General features: G+C 41.9%; 2 protein-coding genes across 41 annotated transcripts in view; both read right to left on the bottom strand.

Annotated features, from left to right (window-relative positions):
* Window positions 1-8123, bottom strand: part of MED13 (mediator complex subunit 13) — a 53109-nt gene extending 44986 nt beyond the window's left edge. For both annotated transcript variants that reach the window (XM_084299834.1, XM_084299835.1), the window contains exons 1-2: window positions 6658-8123; window positions 4506-4740 (exon numbers count right to left, since the gene is read on the bottom strand). In XM_084299834.1, coding sequence (XP_084155960.1) covers window positions 4506-4740; window positions 6658-6723 — 301 coding nt within the window. In that variant the 5' untranslated portion in view covers window positions 6724-8123. The remainder of the gene's footprint in view (window positions 1-4505; window positions 4741-6657) is intronic.
* A 3001-nt stretch (window positions 8124-11124) lies between these two features.
* Window positions 11125-20318, bottom strand: part of RPS6KB1 (ribosomal protein S6 kinase B1) — a 54537-nt gene continuing 45343 nt past the window's right edge. For 23 of the 39 annotated variants that reach the window (XM_084299810.1, XM_084299808.1, XM_084299776.1 and 20 more), the window contains 4 exons: window positions 18893-19083; window positions 18390-18447; window positions 16026-16167; window positions 11125-11417 (listed from right to left, as the gene is read on the bottom strand). The gene's annotated coding sequence lies outside the window, so the exon portion shown is untranslated. Of the gene's footprint in view, window positions 11418-12182; window positions 14318-16025; window positions 16168-18014; window positions 18230-18389; window positions 18448-18892; window positions 19084-19932; window positions 20102-20318 lie in introns of all 39 variants that reach the window. The other 16 variants (XM_084299786.1, XM_084299793.1, XM_084299798.1 and 13 more) reach the window with 7 other exon arrangements.

The raw sequence follows: 20318 nt of genomic DNA, 5'->3' as shown, positions 1-20318 counted from the left end.
ACATTCACTGAAGAGACTTTAGCTACCCCAACTAGTCGCAAAATGTCATCAACTGAAAGACAAGCCAAAACAGGAGCTACCATCCAAAACACCATCCTCCAAATATTCAACGCCACTGCAAGTTAGCTTTTGCAGTGCCAGCCCTTCACCAGCATTGCATGCCATGTTTTTATGCTTTCCTCTACCCAGCAGACCTCTTTTTCCACGTACTAAAAACCTACAAGTATTACAATATAGTAAGTTTGTAACTGTGCTGGCTTATGGGGATAACAAGGTAACGAGTTTCCTTCAGTACTTGCAAGCTCTGAGTTTCACTGGTGTGGAGCTCTTTTACTTGGCCATAAGGAAAGAAAAGCTGAACAACTTTTTCACTGCGTGTTTCCCTAATAGCCTCCTGCACGCTGCCTTTGAGTAATACCATAAGCAGATACCTTGTTCCAGCTTATCCTCAGCAATCATGGGCTCATGGCTCATAATGAGCAGGTACATTACGCATGTGACATCGTACCTCACACCAGCATATGACACGAAATCCATTCCTATGACAAAGTATTTTTCACCTTACTCCACGTATGTTTCACATGCATGCTTGGCAATAGAAATGGGAAAACAGGGAAAAAAAGTTCAGCACCTCCTTTGAGCTGGTCCTCATACCAAGTCACAGAAGTTTTACAAAGTCTGAGTCAATAATTTTTGCATAACGCTCATCAGCAGTTTTGCTGAAGAGGACACATCTCTCTCTGACACGGAGGACAGAAGAATGCCAAACACCAGTGCCCCACACAGCAAGGAACACCCTTAATGCTTTCTTATTACACATGCAGGAGCATTGGCATCCACTACAGATGAGCCAAGCTCCCTGTACTGAGCAAGGCCAGCTGCAAAATTACATTTATCCCTCCCAGAAGTGTGAGGAAGACCATTCAGCAAACAAAAATCTGGTTAACTTGATGTATGACAGATACAAAGAAAACTCTTTAAAGTAAGTTAACAGGATTTAAGAGACACCAGAAGGAAAAAGGCACCTTATAGCCCACCATTTAAGAGATGCAACTTGAAGGTCAAAGACACGCTGAAGCATTCCCCTATCCGGGCATTCATCAAAACGTAACCAGTTCCTTGGGACTGTCTTGTACATAATTCATACCCAACTGCTCTCAAATCTGAAACTATCTACTAGCAATATAAAAATGTATAGGTAGTTAAAACAAACCAAAAAAAAAAAAAAAAAGGAACTCATCTAATAAAACTGTTGATCAGACCAGAGAGAGACCATTGCCTTCTGAAATTTGATGAGATGTCCTACTTTAAGGTCTGAGCTGCAGAAATTACTATAATCAAGCCTCACTGTCACAACAAAAACATAACCTTTGAGATTGTTGGAGGATAAAATAACATTTCACTAACTTCTGCCTGCCTCTAGCTATGTTGAGAGAGAAATAGACTTATTGTATGTAACTCCAAAGAAAACCATAAGTCTCTTCCTAGGGAAGGAAAAAAAAAATGATTGAGTGAAGTCAATATTACTGATCAATTACCATCTCTGAACAAGTCTCCTTTTGACATGCCCCCAGGCAACAACAATCCCTGACCATCAACAAGGCTGTTATCCAAGGCTGGATACGAGGATTCAGATATAGCCACTAGCACTCATTCAAACACATCTCTGGGGCAAAGACAGAACTTCTAGAATGCACAAGCTGAACTGAGAGAGACAGGTGATAAGCATAGATGCACACCTGCAAAACCTTATGTTTTCCCTTTTAAAAGTGATTTTGGGAAGACACTTCTGCACTTGATACAGAGATTCTTGAAGGGTGCCTTATTTCAGATCTCTGAGGATTGATGACTGGGATATGTTCCAGACACTGAACGTCCATTATTCATTGAAACTACAAATCACAAAAAAAATTAACAAAAACCGTCCAAATACTGACCTCTCCCTAACAAGAATAGTTTCACGCCAAAGGAAGCCAGAATCAAAGTTGTTAACCCCAGCACATTTCTAACTACAGCTCTTCCAAGCCCCACTTCCCTACGAGAAGCCTGCTGGGGGCTATGAAGGCCATGCCAGCAGCAGGCTGCTCTTACCCCTCTGTGCCTCCCTCGCTCAGGTCTTCAGGGCAATTCCTCACCTACTGAGGTAGCAAAGTTCTAAATGAGGCAGCACCTCAACCATCAGCAGCAAACAATTTCCAATCAATTTTGCAAGTAACAAGCCTCTGCCAGGAAGTAATTTATCTTTCCCGTTGAAAATGAAACAAGCAATCACGGGGAGAACAGGGCAATGTGAATTGCTAGCAGAAATTGTCCACCAATGAAAAAAATCCATTAGGTCTATGACAAAGGTCAGATAACATTGTTTGGGTTCAGCCATAATTCTTTCTTATATTAGGTCCACATTAAGATTTTGTGTAACAGGAAAGAGAAAAAATGCAGGTGCAGGCACTCCTCAGCCATCTCCTCCACAACACAGCCGATTAATATTTTTATCAAATTCTGGTCATATAAGAACGAAGCAGACTAACATGCTCTAAGAGATTATAATGTCCCCTTTTAATTAAGAGGAGAAAAAACCTGCCTGCTAAAACCATGACATCAGGTACATCTACACACAGACGCAGGTAACAATCTCATGAGCAGTAAGTGTTTCGGTGGAAAAATACTTAATAGCAAGACACGCAGAGCAGCCTCTCTCTGGAAGTGCAGACATCCACAGGTGACCTAACAAAGAAAATACCCCAAACAATTGCAAAGGCATGTTTGGGAGACTCTAATCCCCTAGTAGCTCTCCCTTAGACACAAGGAGAGGTTAAGAGTTGACACCCACCTAGTATGATGCTTGTTTAGCTACCTGTGCGGAAGTGTAAACCTCTAAAATACAAACACACACTGATCTGAAAGTTCAGCTACAAAACGCTGCTATTCTCAAGAGGCACCTTCGTACTAAATCGCTACTAGATAGATTCAAGAAAGAACGCAAAGAAAGTTGTTCAAACAAGACTTTGATGGCCAGCTAGAGCAGAAAGGCAGTCTCCAAATGGCTTAACTTGTATTTGATCTTAAACACACACACATAAATATGGAACATACTCGTCCCATTTTAATCCCACCGGCCAACAGTACACAAAATTTACACAGATGCCTTCACACAAGCGTTGGTCTTTGCTTAGGCTAAATGCTATTTTGGGCCTGGGCCTGCCCTAAGTCACATCTCAGCCATATAAAGGATGTGCCCTGCAGGTCAAGACTGAGGTTATTCATAGGGCAAAAATAAGGAAACCATAAATGCAATAAAATATCAAGCAACCTACAATGTAAGTAACATTTCAGATGCAAAGTTTTATTTCCAGGACAGACAGGAATACCAGAAGCATCCCAGTTTTGAAGTCAACTATTCAAACAAAATAAACATTATTTTACTACGTCAATTCTTTTCCAGATCATACTGTTTTGTACAAAAATCCCACACGCTATTAAATTGTTTCAAGTCAGCTTCCTCAGTGGCACTTCAAATTTGTATTTGTTCTTCAGCTTATCCACAAACACAGACAGAGTTAACAATTTCTGGTTACCAGGTCACCAAACCTGGGTCTCATTTTACACTTCAGTAACCTGAATACTGTACATTATTTGAAAGGAAATCAGAGTAATGTGACTTTTTTTTTCCTCTAGAATCAGCGTAGTCTCACCGACAGACTCACACAGATCGTTCAAAAGCTTAATTTCATAACACTGCAAGTAAACATTTTCAAAATAAAGTGCCAAGTTTCAAACACAACAATACTGAGAAATACAAATATTGCCAGTCTTTCAGAAGTGGCAAGTTTAGGTTTTAAAGCAAGAACAGGTTTGGAGCACAGGAAAAGGGAGAGATAAATCATAAAAGTACAAGGGTGAAAGACTCTTGCACAAAACCAATAAGCTAGTTTCAGATGCCTCCTTTTGAGGACTTCTCACCAACAACTTGACTTCCAATCTAAACAACTCCACATGGTTCAGGAGCTGCCCGGTTCTCTACAATTTTTATTACACAGTAAAATGGGGGTTAGTATTTGAAAGGTCCAATTGCCCAATGAAGGAGATCTGATCAAAATACGTCTAAGGCATCCTTTTTGAATCATAGGCACGACTTTGGGTGCAAGAAGACTGAATTTGAGCAGCCCCTTCTTTAAAGGCTTACTTGCTTGGTTGTGTTTATTTATTTATTCCCAAAATAAAAAAAAGCAGAGAGCAAAAACTTGTTTCTTGATAATCTAGCAGCCCAAGACCACCTAAGCACAGACAGCAGTTGTTTGATCAGCGTACTGCTGTAATAATTTGGCTCTTCTGAGAGTTCTTTCCACTATCACCATAAAAAATCAAAGTTGTAGACTGTAGGAATACATTTATCTTATCTCTAGACAACGGTTTATCTCGTACAGATTTTTGTAACGGCTGGCAGAAGAACGTCCCGAGTAACTGCATCCTTTCACTGACTAAAAGGAGTTATTATTTCTTCCTACCTGAGAGATCATGATGAATTAGGTCAGCAAAGTTGGGGTCATCACCCCACCAAAATATCCATAGCTCCCTGCGTCCCGGTCTCTGGTCTCGCCGCCAAACACTGAGTACATCCGCCTTCAGACAGCGACTGAAGCTGCTCAGAATAGGGTCCTCTTCCGTGACCGGGAAGAGAATTGGGGCAGACGTTGGACCCTGCCATACGTATCGCTTCCATTTAATCCCAGTTAGATCAGCCTGTGGGAAAGAAGAGAACAACTGTCAGACACTGGGGTACGTTCCCTACAGAAACACACAGCTATAACTAGAAGATGGCACAGGAAGAGGCAAATGGAAGGAAGGAGTAAAGGATCAGTCCAACAAAACTTAACAGTAATTGTACTTGTAAGTTTTCTCTACCTTAGAAGATAAACTGGAAATAATTGGGCACCTTGTTCTAAGATCTCTTTTAATAACTGAAGTAAAGCAAGAGCTGTTCATTTTCCCTTCATCTTTAATATTACAGAGAGAAAAGTCAGATTTGATTTAAAACAAAAATGAAAAATGAGTGACAATATAATTATTTGCAGACTACAACTGCCCAATCTTTTAAGCACTTGCCTTAGCAAATAGCTTCTCATTTTATGCCTGCTTATCCATACACAGCTTTTTACAATCCAAGATATCTAAGGATATATGGGGAAGAGAGCAAATCTAACCCCGGCATACATCCTTCCAGTCACCTACTAGTTCAGAAAATTTCACAAGTTTCTCCATTGTAAAATGCTCTCTCCTGCACAGGAAGCTTCTTAAGAGCACTTATTTCACTCTGAGCTACCACGCTTTTCATTTCTCACACCACATTTTAAGAATTTAAATCCTGTTTCTCTCATTAAAATACACATCATTGGCTATGATCCACTAAATCCCCTTCTGGGCAAAGATTCATTTGACTTTATAAAGTGAAAGAGCTACCACCATACCCAGTGGGAAAGAGACGATTCCTGGATTATCTACAAGCCAATACTGCACTGAGTTTTAATATGAAGTTTTTTCCACTTGAGCGCAGGCACCTTAAGGTGCTTTGGGGAGGCATCATCCCTTGGTTTGGCCTGAGAAGGGAGACCGAGCCCAGCTGGCATTTGCTAAGAAGTCACTGATTTTTTCCTCCTAATAAGCACACCTAAGATCACTGCAACATTTAAACCTAACATGGCAGCCTTCCTACCTTCAGGAGAAATGTAGAGGAAAGGCAGGGAGCCTGCAACAGTTGATACTCTAGAAAGACTTGAAGGTTTAAAAACGCACCAGTAACATGGAGCTGCAGGCCTGATGCAGTCTGCAGACATGTTCAGGCTGTCCAGATTCCCCTCCCTCCAAAAATACCAGTACAACAGCTTGGCACAGCTTTTTACTTATGACGAGAATAACAAATACCAGGCAGTCACCTAATATTAGTTAATTTGCATTGAGGGGAAAAAATAAAATACTGATGAAGCAGGTCGGCATGGCCACCAGAAATCGCATCACGGTGCGGTTGAATCGAATTTAGTTTGGGAGCTACCAAAAAAAAATAAATAAAAATTTTAAAAATCGTCCATCCGAAGGCTTTCGCACTTAAGGCTACAAAATGGTGCACAACAAAACCCAAGCCACCAGTGCCTCCCGGAGCGTACCACCGCCAGCACAGCTCCGGGCTGGGAGCAGGCAGCAAACGAGGGGGCCCTCGGAGGCGAGGGGATGGCAGCGGAGGGGATGGGGAAGGGGAGGGGGGGAGAAAGTTGGCCGAGAAAGCGAGGAGAGGCGAGAGCCGGCAGGCTGGGCGGCGGGGCTGGGAAGGTTAAAGAGAAAGCTGAAAAAAAAAAAAAAAAAAGAAAGAGAGAAAAAAAAAAAAAAAAAGTTGCGGGCGAGGACGGGGAAGGCGAAGGCGAGCGGCGGGGAGCGCCGAGGCAGGAAGAAAGGGGAGGGAGGGGCGACGGGAGACAGACAGCGGCGGCGGGGGGGACCGGAGGGGCATGGGAGAGTTGGCTGCTTCCAGGCAGGGCCTACTCCGAGGACTCATCCAGCAGAAGCTCTGCTAAAAATGGCTGCTTGGCTTTGCACTGCCCCTGCCCCCCCTTCCCCCGGCCGCCTCCCGCTCCCACTCGCGGCCGTGGCGCGGCGGCGGGCACTCACCAGGCAGAAGAGGTTGGAATGGCAATCCTCCAGGCTGGCCCCGTTCGGCACGAAGCAGGAACTCATCCTCACAGCCACAACCCACACGCCATTATCCCACAGCCTCCGACAAGAAAGAAAGAGACAGACAGAGAGAGAGAGAGAGAGAGGGAGAGAGAGAGAGAGAGAGACAGACACTGCGAGGGAACGGGGGGAGGGGGGCGAGGCACACGCACAAATAATAATGCAATTAAATAAGGGATTTACATACGTACACACACACACACGCACACGAAATAGGGGCTGGGTAAATAGCCCGGGAGGAGAGCGGTGTAAGAGAGAGGGTTTTTTTTTTTTTTTTAAATAACGATTTTTTTTAAAAAGAGAGAGCGAGCGAGAGAAACTCGGAACGTTTTCTCTTCTTCTGGATATCAAATGGGGGGGGGGGGCAAAGCCACCACGGAAGGGGAGACCAGAAAGAGGGAGGTGGTAAGTAATCCAACGACAGGAGATTAAGATCAAAATCCTCCCTGTTCCTCTTGTCTTCTCATTCGCATAAGGAGGGGAGGGAGAGGAGGTGAGGTGAAGGGGTAATTGATCCAACAAGAGAATAAAAACGGGGTAATTAATCCAGGGGGCTAGGGGTAAAAATCAGTTGACATCCCTCCTTCCTCTTATCTCAGATGCCGAGCAAGAGAAGTAGGAAAATAAATAATCCGATGGGGGCAATCAATCCATAAAAACCTCCCTCCTCTTCCTCCCGTTTCTTTTAGTGATCAGATGAGAAAGGGCAAACAGCAGAATGACTGGGAAGGGTTGGTTGTGGGAGAGAGAAAAATCCAGGCTCGTCTCTTCGGAGTCCGAGGGCAACAGGGTGGGGGGGAGCGGATTCTTCTCCCCCGCTCCAAAAAAATATTCCAATAAATTAAAATTTTAAATCATAAAAACAAACTTCGGGGGCCTGAAGCAAGGCAAGTCTGAAGAATTCGTAAAGGCCGGACAAGAAAAAAATTCCTGGGGTGTACCCCAAAAACCATCTGCGGGGGCAGGGGAGGGAAGGTGTTCCTTGAGAGAAAAAGGCCGCAAAAGTCTCCTCAGCAGCCCGGCGGGGGGGATTAAATTCCCCCCTCCCCGAAAAGGAAAAGGCTCTTCGTCGAGAGGGTAAAACCAAAATATCCTCCGGTGGGTAAAAATCCTTCCGTGGGGAAAGGAGGGAGGGGGGCGAGGGCTGGCAGGAGGAAATTGCGGGCGCCCCTCGGAGTCTCTTCGGGGACGGCTCGGAGGAGGCTCCCGGAGGCCGATCCCCAGGCGGCTCGGGGGAGGAGGCAGGGGGCAGATCGCGGGGTGTCTTCGGGGAGGCTGCGCCCCCCCCCCAGCTGTCCTCCGGGGCCGGGGGGAGCCCCACAAAGTCCACGGGGCCGGGAGGGTCTCTTCAGGGGGGCCCGGCCCCCGCCAAGTTACCGCCGAAGCCCCTCAAGGACCCCCCCCTCGGGCTGAGGGGAGAGGAAAGGGGAAAAGGGAAAAGGGGGGGGGGGTGTGCTCGGCGGGGAGGGCCGCCTTCAAAAGGGGCTGCCCCCTTAAAAAATAATAATAATAAAGGCGAAAAAAAAAAAAAAGGAAGAAAAAAAAAAAAAAAGAAATATAAAAACGAGAGTCTTCAAACGGAGCGGTGTCTTCTGCGGGGGGGGGGGAGCGAGCCCCGAGGGCCCCCCGGCGGGGCAGGGCAGGGCCGGGCCGGGCCCCCCGCTCTCCTCAGGCGCCGGAGGGGGGGCGGTGGGCGGCGGGGCCCCCTCCTCGGCAGGGCAGGGCGAGGGGAAAGGGGAGGGGGGGGGGGGAGGCGGCGGCCGGGCCCCGGGGTCTCGTCAGGCGGAAGGGCGGCGGGGGAAGGGGGGGGCAGCCCCACAAAGCCCGGCCCCGCTGAGGCGGCTGCTGCTGCTGCTGGCGGAGTCGGTGCCGCGAAGCCCCCGCCGGCTGCGCTGCTCTCCTCGTCCTCCTCCTCCTCCCTCCTCCTCCTCGCTTCCCCCTCAGCGGTGCCTCTGTCGGCGGCTGCCCGGCCGCGGCATGGTGCTGGGCCAGCTCCCCCCTCAGCGCGTCTCCCCCATGTCGCGGCGGGGCGGGGCGGGGCGGGGGGCGCGGCGCGGCTCCTGCCGGTTAATTCCGAGCCCCTTTCGCTTTAATGGCGGCCGCGGGGACGAGAGTCGGCGCCCCCCCCTCTCCCCTCCCGCCGCCGCGCTCTCATTGGCCGCCGCGCCGTCACGTGGGGCCCGCCCGGCCATGGCCGCCGGGGGAAGGGAGGGGGCAGTGGCGCGGCGCGGCCGCCAGGAGCCTGCTCGGCGCTGCCGGGCCCGGCGCCTTCCCCGCTGGGAGGTCGCCATCTAGCGGCCGTGGCGCGGCGGGCTGGGCCGCGCGCTTGGGCGCTGAGGAGGCAGAGAGGGACGCGGGTTCGAGGCCCGCCTCCTCCCACAGACAGGCCCTGAGGTGGCTGGGCCCGAGGCCCGGCTCAGAGCTGAGGGTGTCCCCGCTCCGCACCCCCCGGTGTCGGTGGCTTACAGGGGGTGTGCTGTGGGCATCCATCGTGTCTGAGCTACAGGCCAAAGGCCGTGGGCTCTCACCTCCCAGAAATCCTTGTCTTGGCTCCTCCACCACAAATTTCTACCCCTTGGCAGAGTTTTCCTGAAGTCTGCACTTAACACTATCCTTCCTCTTTGCCCTGCAAAATTAATTCCGTACGAAGGATCCTAGAGCCATTCTAAAACACAGGCAAAAATTTAGGAAGCTCGCAGTAATATTTAGCGTCAACATTAATGCTTTCAATAGCCCCCCAGACATCATGCTTTGTGGAGCAGAACTGTACTCCAGAAATCAGGTTTTTCACACAGCTACATGTTACGCAGTTTATGAGGACACAGTAGGTGGCTCCTCTGTTACTATATGCACAGATTTGAGATTATTCAGACTTAAGATGCTACAGTGTCAGTGAAAGCTATTTTTAAGAAACACTTGGAAAGTATATTGCACTTGCTAATCCTCTCGTATTACACATTAATTTTTCATGCAATGGTTTGCATGTAGAATGTAAAATTTTAAGTTACTATATGCAGATTTTTTTGACTGCAAACTTGGAGTGAAAGTACAAACTGGTGTAAAGAGCCTAAAGTAAAGACTTAAATGTCTAAGCTAACATGACATTCACATTAAAATGTGATATGTTCCTGCAACAGCAGCACATTGCATCACAACTATGCAACAAGATGATGTTTCAAAGGCCCTGCAAATTATTTCAGGACTCATGAACAAGATGAGTGGCAACCTTCTGCCTTGATAGAGTGGGAGGAAAGAAGGACACTCTATAAATAAATTTGTATGGCAAGTTAAAAAAAAAAAAAAAAAAAAAAAGTGAGGCTAGATATTTTCACAGAGAAAAACTTTGAAGATTTACTCACACTAGGACTATTTTTGTATGTCAGTGTAGGCAAGCAAGATTCTTCTTTTTATCTAAATAGAACCAGAGTATTTTTAACACAGGAGATTCATTCCCTCACTGCTCATCGAACCACAGCAGCTGGGGCCAGAGCTGGGATGCGGGGGGAGGGCGAGTGGAACCAAGCCCCTTTCCAAGTGGAACAGATGGTTTTCTCTGTGGTGAGGACCACGGTGTGAGAGCGATTTGCTCTGCAGTGGCACTCAAAACCCTCTCCTCTGCACCACCGTGGGCACCGAGAGGCACACGAAGGCCCTCTGAAGTTTCGGTGTGACGCTTTGGTCATTAGAGCAATTATCTCACTGTGCAGAGAGAGTTGCTGGCAATGTTAAGTCACACCTCCCTAAGGAGAAATCCAACACTTTGAAGAAAATAAAAGAAAGCAACATTCGGCACTAGTACACAAGAACCAGTATGGTTTTCTCTTTAAGAGGAAAAGGCATCTTTTGGTAAAACTGGGATTTGGCAGTGGGAATGGAAATCCAGTCAAATGACACAGTGTGGGCTAGATGCATAACAAATGTACTCTCGTGTCTTCCCCTTGATTTCAGGATGACACCAAATTTTCATTAGCTGAGAACCCACCTTTTTTGCCTGAAACAGTACAGTTCAGTGTCTCAAGGAGAAGATTAATCTAGTGTGTAACACAGGTTTTGGCACCGATTCACTTCACGGTTTTGAGGAACCCAGCTTCTAGGTCTCATTTTACCTATTTGTAAAGTGCATTTTGAGATCCGGTTCATTAATACTTACATATTAATCACAATAAATACCTATGCAGGACCTCAGCACAGTCAAGCACAGAACATAATTTCTCCAGTAAACATAAATACAGCATGATGAATGAGGAAAACACTGATGAAAGAGGAAACAAAACTAACAAATCAACCAGAGATTTGTTTTAAGAGTCATTCCCTTCCTGTGTCATATCTGAGTTACAGAACCTTCAAGTCACCAGCTTTCCTAATTACACGTGCGGCACTAAATAACATTAAAGACACACCAGATAACAGTCATATGCATTTATGGAAAATTTTGGACTTGAGACATAGCTTGCCCTTTGCCTACAGTACATGCTATTTGAGAAATAAAGCCTCCTTAAAAAAAAGAGGGAGGAGGCAAATTAAAAAAAAAAAAAAAAAAAAAAAGGAAAAAATGTTATTGAAAATATGCTTTCTATTTTTCAGATAGGTTCTTACATAGTTCTCATCTCTGCAACTTCCAGAAGTGCATTAAGCTGCATAATTAGCATCTGTCACATGTAGCCTTTTCCTTCCCTCTTCTTCTCCCTAGAGGCGAACTGCATGAAGAAAATTTAATATAAATTTTAGTATATACATTGTGCGGTGCATTCATATTACGAATGATATAGTCAAGCGAGTTTGTGCTCATTCTTAGGTTAATCTTTCTGTAATATAAACTTTGCCATTAAAAAAAAAAGCTACTGTTCCAATTTAAAAATTAACTAGTGTTTTGGAAAGAACGATAGTGGGGGCGGGGGTGAGATGATCAGCATTGCATCAGATTTAAACCAATGGAATTGTTGGGAACTGGGCAGTTAACGCTGTAGTCACTCAACCTGGCATTAAATCCTTACACTCTTATATATATAGTCACACTGAAATATATATCCCAAAGTAGCAAGGGATGGATAGTTTTTCCCTTTAGTCATACGTATTTATTTTGACAAGAATGTTATTTGAAAAACAACAAAATAAAAAGCAGGATTTTATACATAGTTTGCATTTCTAATCTCTTCTTGTTTGTATTGCTTTTTCATTCACACTGAAAGAGACTCCCCTGTTGAATATGAAAAGTCAATGGTCTACAGCATCTCCTAGTGAATCTCTCTGTGGACAAACTTAAAAAGAAAATGCTACCTTTTAGAAGTAAAGACTAAAAAGAAAGAAATGCAGCTTAAGGACAATAGCAACATGAAAAACAATGACATTATTTAGCCTCTGATTTCCATTCAGACTCTCTCCTAGTTTTTCACAGTATTTATTTTCTACTTAATTAGTTCAAAGAAAATTGAGATTATAGGATTGAACATATTGCCAACAACCTGAGGTATGAAGTGCAGACTGAATGCTTAAACTTCAGCTACTGAGGTGGTAATTACTGTAATTGGTCCATGTGAAGCAAATACATCAAGTAGTATAGAGTTCAAACTCATGCCAGCCAGTCTCCAGTTGGCACAGGGAGTTCTATCAGGAGGATACAGCGGTCTCAGCAGGACTTATTATTGGCAACTGTTCAACAGTTCTCTTCTGCAAATGGTTTCAAGGGGACTTGGGTGGGAAGAAAGACAATTTTTAACAAATTAAACTACCTAAAAATGGCTGGATGCCCAGAGCCACCTAGTCTGCATTAGTCACTACTACTAAACAATTTTAAAAAGAAGATTAAAAATATCATTGCTGTAAAGAAACGTCTATCAGGCTTTAACAATATGATGAGATCCTTGCAAAGTTACCCAAACATGATGCTACAAGTACATATATAACTGTGTCTAGAGAAAAAGGTACAGCAGAATCTTTACACAATGTGTGTTTCTCGGAAAACAACTAGCTCAAGTTACTGGAATCCAAGTATTCCTATAAGGACACGCCATATAGTTTCAAGAAATTAGAAGACCAGTTACTTTTTAATTAAAAGTGACAATGGCGAAACTCCCGCAGGAGATAAGATTAGGGGGACTGTTTATTTCTCATTAGTCACATACTCACAAATCTTATAACATTTGTAAGTTGTCCATAATTGTAGTGTAAAACATAATTTAGATTTGCACTGAGAGTTTTCACAGGAGACTCTGCTCTGTGCTATATTGATGTTTGGCTGCTTTGTTTAGATATTGCAAAAATGCTTTTTTCAAATGATGAATATGTCATTTTTAGCAGAGGCCTCTAAGAGAAGATTTGAGTTTAACGCATGGCAATAAAAAAAGAGGAATATGAGAATTCTTACTCTCTTTAGTGTCAGCTTTGGTTAAGATGTATGAATGCACATGAATAGTCTTGTCAGAATCTCTGAGGCTACCGACATTCAAGATCTAACATATTATTACTTCTGACCAGAACACTAGCTACTATGCAGTAAGGAGAATGGAAAGAGAAAAAGATAGGCCCACTCCCTAATCAGACAGAAATTTTTATGTATTTCTCTGCTTGGAAATCTCTGAACAGAACTTCGCTGCTGTGAAAATACTACGCTTATTGTCTCCAATCTGAGATGAATGACTATACATACTCTTTAAATCTGCACCAGGAAAAAATAAAACAAATCATCACTGCATGCCTGATCTTGCATCTTTTACTCACGGAAAGGATTCTAGTTAATTCATTTAAATCAAGTATTCTACAACCAAATATTACATCCTTGTAAGGGACGTCTGCTTGTCAAAAGAAAGATCCTAGCACTTCAAGCTTCAAAATCTATTATTTACCAAAAAACACTGAAAGTTTCTTTGACTTACCAGTGTCTGATAAAAATAACCTAACTATTGAATTTAGTTAAATTAAATCATTTTAATTCAAATGTTAGTATATATCAAGTCTGGATACCACTACAATGGACAGGTTCATTTGCCAGAAGCAAAAATCTTACAAAATGCTTATGGCTGAGCTAAGAGAAAATCTATTTCAGACTTTTTTGTTGTTGTTATTGATAATTTGTTGCCAAAGAAATTGAAATAATTCAAAAGCACTGAAGTTAGTTTAGTCAGAATGTTTGTCTTTTGAATTCGGAGATGCAGAATGACTACCTTTCATTCACAATGCAACGAAAGAGAACATCCTGTACTTTGCAACTGAAACTACCTTTAGTCCATATTCACAAGTTATACCATGTCAGATAAAGAAACTGATTTGTTTGGTGCAAAAAATAAAAGCAGACCTTTACATATTTGAAATGCAACAGATGGTCTTCCAAGAAGAGCATAATGACTGGCAGACAGTACACTTCGTTAGAGTGGCTTGGAATGTCTTCAGCAATTACACAGAGAGTGCTTTGCGGGGGGAACCCCTGTCAGCTCTATGATTCTTCTCCTGTAAATAACGGTGATTTCCCCATTTAGATGTGAAAAAAAAAAAAAAAAAAAAGTATCTGATAAAACAAGACAAGCTAGCCAAAGACCTGGAAAAGGAAGCACCTTTGGTCCTCATAAAACTATTCAAAATGAGGCTCCAGAAATTCTGACACCTGAGAAAAAAGATGCAAATAGAAAAAAAAAATGCATTAAGAGGAAACAAATTGGGGCATGTAACTGCAGAATTATTCATCTATAGCCAAGTATTCCATGGAAATGTAATTTAGGAAAAAGAAGATTTAAAATAGGCTCCTCCAGACTTTTAGAGCTGGTAGGTCTACAGATAGAACATGCACAGAAGAATATAACAACATATAAGAATATAATAATAATTAGAGTTATAATAAAGAATAATATAATGCTGATTTTTAATATTACTTATGTGAGTCAGAAAATTTAACTTCTGTTCCTCTCCCTCCCCTTCAATCCTAGAATTAGTATTTTTTGTTACAAAATCTTCTCCACCAAATTCACCCTGAATAAAACTTTATGTGGCAACATAAACACAACCAAAATGTGTCCTTCAACAATGTAACTTAAATGTTGACGGAATCATAACTGCATTACTCCCTCTCCAATTAGCAGCAGCTTTCTTTATGTTTGCTTATGAAGCGTAAACTGTTCACTTGTCACTACAAAGACCTTCTGTAGAGGACTTAAAAAAACAGCCACAGCAATTAAAGTGACAACAACAGAGGTGGACTGGTCACATTATGACAGAAAATATCCAGCTGTTTCTTTCCATAAAAAAAAAAAAAAAAAAAGATGCACCAACTATCTGAAATATTACAACAAAATTTTGTTACTCTATGTGATGCTGATGGATATTCTGGCAAAAACAGAGATTTCCAAGAAAGGAATACGCTAACACAGAATTAGATCAAACCTCACAGACCAATTCTTTTTCCACCTAATCAGAATTATCACTCATCCTCCTTAAGCATGCAAACTTCCCTTTTTGCTATAACTATAGATACACTACCCTGTCAGAAATTCTCTGAAATCTAAGCAGAATTGGCTTGGTTTTTGTCACCCAAAATAAGTAAGGCAAAAAGTAAGCTGATAGTGTGTGGACAAGTAAATTAGATTTTTAAATTATTTACTTTAGTTGTGTTGAAAAACATTGTACGAGTTAATTAAGACCACAAGTCTTATTACACCCAGGCTATTACTTATAAAACACTAGCCTCTGTTACAATAACATCTGTCTATGCTTCTATGCTGCTGGTTCTTGCCTGTTATTTAGATTATTAAAAAAAAAAAAAAAAAAAAAAAAAGAAAAGTAAATGTTTCAGGTTAGCTTCTCATAATTGAGGTTACAGGGAAGTGATCTGAAGTGATCACATCTGAAGTGATAAATAGGTTTGATTTCTAACACAGGAAGAAAGACAGTGAGAAAATAACTGACATACAGAACCTGTCATTCAGGGTGGGGGGAAACACGTCTGTAGAATCCGCCTACAGTTCTTGGAGAAAAACTGATGAGAAAATTATCAGGAAGATTTTCACTGCTATTTCTTTTCTGGACATTTTTGCTTCTCATAACAGCACAGATATGGCAAGTGATATGTATCAGAATTCATCCATGCATTATATTTTGCACATCAAATTAAATTGGTTACCCATGACTTTTTAAGCAAATACAAGAATGCAGAAAACATGACAGCTGTTTATATATAGAATATATGGGCATCTCACTCCTTCCCTCACATTTAGGAAGAGCAGCAGATAATGAGCTCAATCATTATACTGAGAATAAATTTTATTTGTGAGTTCAGAAGTATCTCTGACTCCTTATCTGTTATGTGAACCAGAACTTACAGGTAGCTCATAACATTTGTCTTCTTAGTTGTGTTTGTCTCCAGAGTAATAGCTGTAAGTGGGCAAAAGCTTTAATGTCTTCTTTATATCTTCAGCCATAATATGTTTCATAAACTGAGAGCTTGCAGAGTTAAAACAATTCCTGCAAAATATAGAGGAGAAGAAGAACGAGAAAAAACAATCAAGAAAAACAAAAAAATGCCTTTTCCTTTCCCTTCATTCCCAGAATTCATCTTCAGATTTCCCACCTATAAATTAGCTAAAATAATTTTAGACTTTAATATTACTCTTCCGTATGTTTCATCTGATAGAACTGCTTGACAACAAGCATCTCTCTCTCTGGGAGTATTGTGTAACGAATTTACTCACATCAGGAAGTATGTTAGAAAAGCATCTAATTTTCAAGTTTTCAAATTTTCAAATTAGACACCAGTGGCATACACTTTGGTGTGATAGCATCAGCCAGACACCACCTTTAGCCATTCTGCACTTTTGCAGCCATTGGGACTACCTTTTCACATCAATAGCCACAAGAAACATAAGACTGCCAAAAGTTCTGAAATTATCAGGTTTTGACTAACCACTAATAAATCCCGAGAAATAATAATAGTAATAAGAAAGTATGTTCAAGAAATATCAAGCCTAAAGCTTTACAATAACAAGCCAGAAAAAGTAATAACTGTACTTATGTTATTTTGTTTGATGGCTAATTCACTCTTATTTGTCTCAGAAAGGGCAACTACCCATCACCAGGTCAGAAGGGAAAGTGCTGTAACAATTGCTTAATAAGATAGATGCCCATCGTTCCTCTGAAGCCCTAAGCTTTCATACACTCAGGAGCTAAAGCCTTGAGTCACTCTTGTTAGATACCCAAAACCAACTGGGTTTAGAAAGCATTAAGTACTAGAAATACTATCTGCTTTCAAACACAATGGACTGTTCTGTTTGCAGCAGTCTTGCAGGATTCTAAAATGAAATATAAAAGAGTCCAGATGTTGAAGCTGGTCCCAGAATGCCTGCAAAAGGCAAGTGAAATGTTAAGTTGCAACTGCAAAGTAGACATAGGGTTGGAGTACTAGCTGGAGGTTGAATCCTATCACCACTACTTAATGCCATGTTAAAGATAAGTTAGAACTTTATGATCCAACCAATACAAACCTGGGTTCTACTTCTTCATGTATCAAAAGCTCTACCATGCTTAGTTAAAAAAAAAAAAAAAAAAAAAAAAGTCTTCTTTAAAAGACTAACCTCCTGGAAGATTCATTGTTGTTTGTAAAGTATTAGGTACAGTCTGAATGTTATCGTATTTCACCAAAGCGTAACTTTGCAATGCAATTCCAATAACATTGCAGACCCTGTAGAACTTTGCGTAGCATAAAACTAGGGAGAAGGCAAAACACTTCTCATGCCATAAAGACTTAAAAGATTCAGTGAAGAAATTGATGGAAAGTGCCCTTCCCATAAATGCAGATAACTGCAGAGTAGCAGTACCTGCAATGAAACAACCAGAAGGCTGTAAAAATTACAAGACAATACGGCGCTGTAGAGCAGGACATTCCACTTTACATATGGATCCTGAAAAAAAAAAAACTTCTGCATTACAGTATCTGGAAGGACAACAGAGAATGAAAACCTGCTTCTGTCAGGTAGAGCAAGAGCCTATGTCAACAAGAATGCTGTGTCACATGCTCATATTATTACTCAACAGATGTACTTGAACTAGAGAGATAAAAGGGGTACTTAAAGAACACATGGAAGGTATGTGCAAACTGTTTTGCCTCTTGTGCAATCATTTTCATTGTAGAAGTGCGCATTAGCTGGGATTCAGAATACCTTATTCTGCAGTAAGTGAAGAAAACTTAGCAAGGAAATGGTGTCAGTACACAATCATCAGTGTATTCCGAGAAGACGGAAAGACAACCTTGATAAAGCACAAGCACAGATAAAACCAAAAACACATATAAATTAGAATACAGTAAGTACACTTACCACTGAAAAAAAAAATGTAAGTAAATCTCTCTCCTGAGAAAGGCTTTAAGACCATTTGCCTTTTTTCAAATCTACATAACAGTGAAGTTCAGTAAGTGAATATTCTCTTGCAAATAAAGTGGTCGTCTTCTTCACATTTTGGCAACTGCAGTTAAGAACTGCCTTAAAAAAATCTTGTAAGTAGGTTTTATTCCTGTGAGTAATATCCTCAAAGACTAAGGAGAAAACATGAGCTGAAATTACTTGCACAATCATGTTTCATAACTGTGCCTAGCCAGTGGCATTGGTCCTTCCCTTTCCCAAGTGCAAAAATGCACGAACTTTTCTCTCCGTTTAACTAAGAGGAAAAAAATCTGCTTATACTTGGATACTTACAGAGTTTGGAGGAGCTCAAAACAATGGAGCACTGTGTGCCCCACTCATCACATAGATTCTGAAAAAAAAGTAAGGAAAAGAATGTACAAAGCATGTAATTACTGTTTCACAACATAATTTCATTATTAATACGTCCCCTAAGACAGCTTGCACACTACTGCAGTTTAATTAGATGTTAACTGGAAGGGGTTTGAATTTATGAGGTAATAAATATATTTTGGACTAATAAACTCCAAGACTGAAGTGTTTATTTATCTAGAATATAAAGATTATAAAGTTGATAGGAGACAACCTCAGGTTGTGCTGAGATACCTATTGTTTATGCGTTTTGAAACCCTCAAAATTAATATTTTCCTCCTTTTGAGAGCTAGACCAGAAAGCCAAGATGGTTGTGGATGTTCCTAAACAGTACTAGAAACTGTCCAGCTACCATAGGTTCTCAAAGGCAGGGATTTTAAAGAAATTTAATACATTTCAGAAGACATCACATTTTTAAACTTCACCTTTTAATCAATTTGTCATCTCCTGGACTATTACCTCCTGCATATACACCTTCTATGCTTCTGACAGCTGTCAATGCCTTATTGTGATGGGAAGAAAGAAGAGGTTCCCTTGTGAGATAACCAGAGCCTTTAGTAGTCTGATAGATCCCCTGAATACTCCATCCTGTCTGTTTTCCTGCTTTTAGATTCACCTGCAAGAATACAGCATGTGGTGAGCATGCACATCAATTTTAATATCTCATTACATTTTTTCTTCCCTCAACATCATTCTATGAACTTTTTGCCGAGTATAGCACATTAAAGATTTGGAAACTAACCGTTCACCACTGCGAGGATTTATATCCCAAACAGCTGTGCCAAGAAGTCGGAGGAATCAAACAGCATAATCTATTAACTTGTCCTCGGGTAGTTACAACTAGAGCTTTATAAATTGCCTGAGTCTAGTCCATTTAAACTACATTTCTCTGTTATTTTAAAAGCGCCAGTGTGCCACACAGGCAAGACAGAAGCCCAGATTTAGTCCTGGCACAAATGTGCATGACCAAAGTCAAAGACCAGGTTGCTTATGCCAAAGCTAAATATAGGCCTGAGAGAACTATGGAGAAAGAAAAGGGAAGAAAAGCCGGAGGAAATGTTCATGGCACACTCTCCTTGCAAATGAAGCAATACTGACAACTGCAAAGGGAACCCTGGCTGCACGACTCAGAGTGAAGACTGCTGTGTCTGTAAGGGACAAAACCATGGAAATCCTGGGTGTGCCAGAAGGACCACAGCACGCTGGGGAGGACAAGAGCCAGACGCACCACATCTTAGCTCTGTGGGCAAGGAAAAATCCTGCTTTTCAGAGCCTGTCCACGTTGAGTGATAGCAGTGTGAAGGTTGTATTACTAACGGCTGTAAAGACTTACAGTTGTATGAAAAGATGTTTATTAATGAGCTTAGGTGAGCCAAACATAACTGGCTGTGGGTTCAGACAACTTCCAGTCTGGCTCCGCGGTTTCAGAGCAAAGGCCCCAGCACCAAACCTTGAGAAGACTTACACAGATCATTAATGGAAGACGATGATGACAGTTGTTTCCAGAGCCCCTGCTTTTTAATTCCCAGGCCTATATACTCTCTCCAAATGAACCAAGCAACAGAGCTAACTTTCCAATATTAAATCTCCAGGCAGTATGTTATTCATACAGCTTATGTAGATGTCTTTACCCTCTGGAAAAACAAAGTTTAAGAAAAATGGTTCTATCTTTGGGGAACAGTTTAAGTCTCAGGATAACTACATTAGGAAATCTAACTCTATTACTTTGTATCTTACATTTTATTACTAGATTGGTAATAGGAAATTACCAAATAAAATTGGTATTTTACTTGGTAATTTTTTTCCGTGGGCTTCGTCTAATATGAAAGATGGTGATCATCAAATTTATTC

This window comes from Netta rufina, assembly GCF_964035555.1.
Source record: "Netta rufina genome assembly, chromosome: 21".
Taxonomy (NCBI): domain Eukaryota; kingdom Metazoa; phylum Chordata; class Aves; order Anseriformes; family Anatidae; genus Netta; species Netta rufina.
The sequence above is the reverse complement of the archived record's forward strand: the minus strand, read 5'-3'. Positions and strand labels throughout refer to the sequence as shown.